The sequence below is a fragment of the Pinus tabuliformis genome, chromosome 2_2 (genome assembly GCF_031772625.1).
Source record: "Pinus tabuliformis cultivar Carrire ecotype Pingquan chromosome 2_2, CPIR1, whole genome shotgun sequence".
In the NCBI taxonomy this organism is placed as follows: Eukaryota; Viridiplantae; Streptophyta; class Pinopsida; order Pinales; family Pinaceae; genus Pinus; species Pinus tabuliformis.
Genome location: NC_142300.1, coordinates 703956430 through 703962433, shown reverse-complemented (window position 1 = coordinate 703962433; position 6004 = coordinate 703956430). Strand labels below are relative to the sequence as shown.

Here is a 6004-nt window from a genome sequence, read left to right as displayed (position 1 = left end):
TTTTCAATATATATATATATATATATATATATTAAAAATAAAATAACAGTAAAAAACTATGACAATAAATAAATAAACAAATAAAATAAAATATTAGTAAATAAACAACAAATTGTTTTATTACAAGTTTCATGCATTCAACTTTTTACTTATAAATAAAGTAAGTTGTCATCTGTCAGAAAGAAAGAAAATTATCATATAAAAATTTATAGAACAAAACCTTAAAAAAATTACACATATCTTTAGATTTGAGATAATCCACATTGGCCTCCTCTACCAGTAATCTAAGAAGTCAAGGGTAAATAGTTACCAGTGAAATTTACAATTTTTTTTTTTTTTTTTACCTATCACTTTTGATGTTAGAAAAATTTTAATCATCATAAAATATGTTTAAAAGGGTGAAAATATTTTCCACAAGATGTCAAATTCCAGAGCTGGTTGCAGCCCAGTGGAGGCACGCCTGGAATTTGACGTCCTGTGGGACGTATTTTTGGTTGAAGAATGTATTTGACAGGAGCTGAAAAAATTTCCACGTCAAATCCGACGTGTGATACACCCCTGCAAACCGTCAAAACGACGTCTATTTCAACAAGTGAAACGTAAAAATTTATAATACCTTATTTCGCTGGGACCAGCAGGCTGCAGTAGTACACAACGCAGTTTAAACTTAAAAGCATTTAAATGCTTCATCGTCCCACTACCTACTACCTAGTACTTACCATTAATTATCCAGCTACAATCCGCTGCTCAAATTTAATCCGACGAGACTTGTAGTTGCAATTTGCAAATTGCAATCTACTGCTTACAAGTTACGATTTACCTATTCACCCTATGGCTTATGGTTTACCTATTCACCCTGGCTAATTTGGAGAATTGTTGCAGCGTCGCAGAAAAGGTGTCTTCGAGTTCTGCACATTCGGCTCTGGTGCAGTGGTGCTCCTCTCTTGCGGAATCTTAGCCAACCCCTTGCAGGTATAAATAGTATATAAACAATGTATATACATGTCTGGAATGTATGCCAATGCTTTTGTTGCAGCCACTCATTGTACAACGTTTTGGGATTGACAGCGCTGAGTGTATATATACTTTTTTATTATTGAAGTTTTTGGTATTGAGTTGGGTTATTCTCTGACCCACATTCTGCATTTTGGCTTTTGCTCAGTGTTAGAATTGCTGACCAAGGATGTGTTTGTCTATGTGGGTGTTTTTTAGGTTTGGTAATGTTATTAACTTAACTACATTCAGCACCTGTTGTTCTGTAAAAAATTGTGTCTGCACATGTTCATTGCAAATTTACAGAATTCATGTATGGTGACTCACTCACGGTCACCTCCGGGTCGGCGCCGTGTTCTTTCCGCGACTTTGAAGAGTTGCCTTGTGTTCAATTCTGCAATAGTTTGCGAGTGGATTATCCAGTCTAAACACGCAGAAGCTCACAAAAACTATCTTTACTGGTTCGTTTTATGAGCGTGTTACTGTAAAAACGCAAGCATTATAGCCAATTAGCTTTTTATGCATGTTTATATTGTGATGCATTGTACACGGAGCCTTAAGTTTTCCTTTTTCAAAAAAATTCAGTTTGGGTGTTTTTGTTGGGGTCTAGTTCAACAGTAAGTTTGGGATTTAGAACTAATGGCTAAGTTGAATTTTTCATCGTTAGCCTGCAAAAAGATTTTCTTTTGTTGGGTTTGACTGGTCAGGATTCTTACTGATAGTTGTTGGGCTTATCGTCCATTCGAGGGTTTAACTGACATGAAGTAGCTAGGATGATATGGCAAGTGGGACTGGAAAAGAGTTGGAATGCTCCTTTACTTGGGTTCCAAAATCATGGCTAGGAATTACCAAGCCAACTACAATAGGTCAATTAGTTCTTGCAGCTTTGTCGACTGTGCAATCCTAAGCTGGAATCTCCTAGGTTCATTTGCTACTTGATTTTGATTGTGGTTTTCATCGTAACCTGCTTACTGGGATTTGAACTCGTGTCTCTTCGTTGCAAATGCTGCTAAATTACAGCCCCTGTTGTCACGAATACATTCACCCCTAAGCTGTGAGTGTCAGTTAGATGGCTTTTGCAGCTCTTGGTGTTTATTTTTAGGGGGAATTTTATGTTCATTGGTATCTTAAACTTGTCCAGTGCTAATGATAGTGACCTCTTGGAACTGTTGGTTCTGGAAAGTTGGTCTTATAGGGTTGACCCCAATGACTATTCTCAATCAGATAAGGTCCTGAAAATTCTTATTAACTTTAGTTTAGTTATTGCTTTTGTTTATACTTAGTGCTGGAGTCTCTATTTGGTGTGTTGCATATTTGGGATGCAAATTTTAGCAGGCTGAAGTTCATTTTCTGCTTATTTATTCTACAATGTTGTCAACTTTTATATTCACTTTGTTGTTGTGTATTAGTCCAATAACATCTGCGTGTACTGTTATATCTCTACTTTCCTACCCTACATTATTCTTGTTTGTATGTTATACACTTGCTGCATATTTTATTTTTAACTGGTAAGGCATAAAACACTGTGCTTTTCATATACCTACGTCATCACTATGTCTTAGGAGGGTCCACAACTACAAACCGAAAAATAATTTATAGACTGGTGAATCGCAACGTTGCAGAAAAGGTGTCTTCGAGTTCTGCACATTCGGCTCTGGTGCAGTGGTGCTCCTCTCTTGCGGATTGACCGTGTCTGAGTGGAATCTGTGAGCAAACTTGGATGCTCAACAACTCAACTCTCCACTTCAAGTTTCATAGGTAACATTCCAATACTTAAAATACAACCAAATTCATATTCCAATACTTTTCTCCTATAAAATAATTTGGTACTTTCGACATACTATTGTTTGATTTCTTCATAACTCAACTGCCTGGTGGGTTAATATTGCAATTTCTATTGGTTTCGTGTCAAAATTTCCTATAATTTTACAATTTCCCAAACAATCTTTCCATGCAAGTTTACAATTTTACAATTTCCCAAACAATTTTTCCATGTAAATTTACAATACTTTTTGGAATCAAACCTCCGTTTAACTCTATGCATTTAAGCATTTTGGATGGTGGGTTTAGTTGAACCCAAGACTTCCCTGGTCACTGGCATGGTATTCTGTGATCAGTGCTTGCTGGGTACACTGTCTGCTCTTAGCCAACCCCTTGTGAGTCGGATGCAAAGCATCAAGAATGAGATAGAGAAACAATCAGGATCTAATTCATACCATTTTAACAAGATCCTCATCTTCTGTTATTGGAATCGAAGGCTGTCCAAACGCCCAAAAGCAGAAAAGTGACAGGGCATCAGCCTTCTGCAACATGGGTATGTTATAGACACGGGTACTATTTGAAGTCGGAATAGTGTAATCCTGTCTTGTTGTGATAATTGTCTTGTATCCCTCTGCTTCAAACAACAACTGTTCCACATTTGATCTTGACCAAACATCGTCCAAAACCACCAAAGTTTTTGGATGTCCTTTTAAATGAATATTATTCTTCAGTTGGTTGTGTGCATCCTCTATGCTCTGAAAATCAGGCCTTCTGCCACCAATTATCTTATCCCACAGAGTCTCTAAAAGGCCCTTTACATTTGGAGAATGTGCAACAGTAATGAAAATTATATTGTTCTGAAAGAAATCTGAAAATCACAGATAGAAAACACATTACAAACGAAAGTGAAGCAATTAAATGGGAGTTTGGAGTGAAAATTCAAAAGGGGATTTGCTCTAACCTTTGACTTGGGGATCATTGCAAAGGGCTAATGCAAGAGTGATTTTTCCACTTCCTTCCATACCTTTTACCCCAACTAAATTAACCCCATTCTGAAATATTAGGCTTTGCTTGACATCATTCACAAGATTATTCAATCCAACTACGAAATTCGGCATATCTGGGACTTGGGAGTTGGAGCTGCTGGTGGGTTCTTTAGAAATTGTAGTATCATAGGACTCATCAATGGAGGTCTCGAATAACTGGCCTGTACTCATTTGATGAAGCATGAAGGAATTGGAAATGGCATCCTTAGTCATCTTGGCATTAACACTGTCGATTATATGCCGACCCATTTCTTCCATACGCTTCAATCGTTCCTCACAGGCCTTGGAATCCACGTTTAGCTTGTGGACATCGAGTATGCCTGCCAGGGCTTGGGTGAGCAAAAAATCATTGACATTCTTTTCTACCTGTAGGATTTTCTTTCCATATCGATATCTTCTATATAAATTAAAATTGCTGATTCCCTCTAATTTCTTCACAAGGTGAAGGCCATCTTGCAGCTTGTCTTGAATGTCCTTCAACGGCGGGCCTCTGTGAGATGAGGGTTCTGATTCAGAAGAAATCCTAGAGATTTCATCAATGGTAGGCTTGAGGCCTAAAAGCTTTTTCCTGAGTTCCTTGCTCGAAGATTTGCTGGAAATGATGCTATTCATGACGGTTCTAGTTACTATGAACAACTCGCTACTGCAATTCCGATATTCGACTGAGAAATGGAGCCGACTATTTAATCCAAACAAGTTAGACACGTTATACAGAAACTTATCCAGAATGAGTCAGCATAGAAACAACAACACACAAAAATCCGCCGCATATTTATCAAAACAGTATATTTTTATGGGCAAGTGCGCCGCATATTTATCAAAACAGTATATTTTTATGGGTAATTGGTATTCACTGCTGTCAGTTTAGGTGCTCCAATGACCAATGCACTGGCAGCATTTGACGTTGTCGGTTTTGGGCCTTCCAGTCAACGTGATCTGTTCACAGCTTCAACTAAAACTAATATATTTTTATCCATCATATCTAACAGAAACCAGCGAATCACAAGTATCATTATTTTCATGTGATCTAACATTTTTTTAATAAATGTTTTTATTGGTAATGGTGTTATACAATATTTATATTTCTTTAGGTAATAAATAAATATGCATTATTAGAAAGTATTAATTTGTTTGATTTAATGAATTTTAGTTTTCATATATATATTTTATACAGGTGGTCACAAACCTACAAATGTCTCAAAAGAGAAAGATACAAGTTACAATTGGGGAAATGTATGGATGGACAAAAGGGAAAACTTCTAAGACTCAACGGAATTCAGAAACACTTGAAGAAACCCATAATGCTCACATGGAACAACAATTACATGAAATTTTTGGAAGTTCTTATGAACATGATGTAGATGAAGAAACAAATGAATTTGAAGAAGAGGTTGGTGATAATTCAAAAATGAAAGTGCAAACAAAAAGAAAATTTTGCATGGAATGGTTAGATAAGTTTGTTTGGTTGAATTATGTGAGGTTTGATGATAAAATAACTATGAAGTGTAACTATTGTGAGAAGTATAGGATGAATGGACCATGGGGTTTAGGGAATGGTTGCACCACATTACAACATGATGCTCTTGTTACTCATGAAAAATCATGGGTGCATAAAGACGCTAAGGAAAGATGGATTAATGCATTAGATGGAAAGATTAAACCAATTCCAGATCATATTAGACATGTGCGAGATGCCAATAAGGAAAGAGTGATTTCTATAATGAAAATATCATATTTCATTTGTCAAGAAGATTTATCTCTATCAAAGTATGAGAAGCTTTGAAAATTTCTGATGGTTGCAAAAACTCCAAATATGCCAAAGTTTCAAGAGTACTCTTCATACACAAATCGTAAGTCTGCAAATGATTTTATATATTGCATATGAAAACATCTTGAACATATTCAGATAAAAAATATGTTGGAAAGTCCTTTCTTCTAATTGATGGTTGATGAAAGCACTGATTGAACCTTAAAGCAACACCTTGTTATTTATGCAACATATTTAGACTCAAAGGTTCTTGGGCCACCTATCTCACAGTTTATGAAGCTCAAAGATGTAGTAGATGGAAAAGGAAAAACAATATATGATAGTGTCAATCAATTAATAGATGTTAAAGGCCTTCAATATAAAGATTTGATAGTTGTTTCTACAGATGGAGCTTCAGCAATGATTGGACATGAAAATGGCTTTGTTTCATTTTTGA

General features: G+C 36.1%; 1 protein-coding gene across 1 annotated transcript; it reads right to left on the bottom strand.

The window, feature by feature from the left end:
• Positions 1–3186: 3186 nt before the first annotated feature.
• LOC149194617 (putative disease resistance protein At4g33300) lies at positions 3187–4427 on the bottom strand. The gene is made up of 2 exons (XM_089405122.1): positions 3716–4427; positions 3187–3622 (listed from the first exon to the last, which is right to left on the bottom strand). Exons 1-2 carry the CDS (start codon positions 4410–4412, stop codon positions 3204–3206), a joined length of 1116 nt encoding a protein of 371 aa, XP_089261248.1. The 5' UTR covers positions 4413–4427; the 3' UTR covers positions 3187–3203.
• Between the last annotated feature and the right edge of the window lie 1577 nt (positions 4428–6004).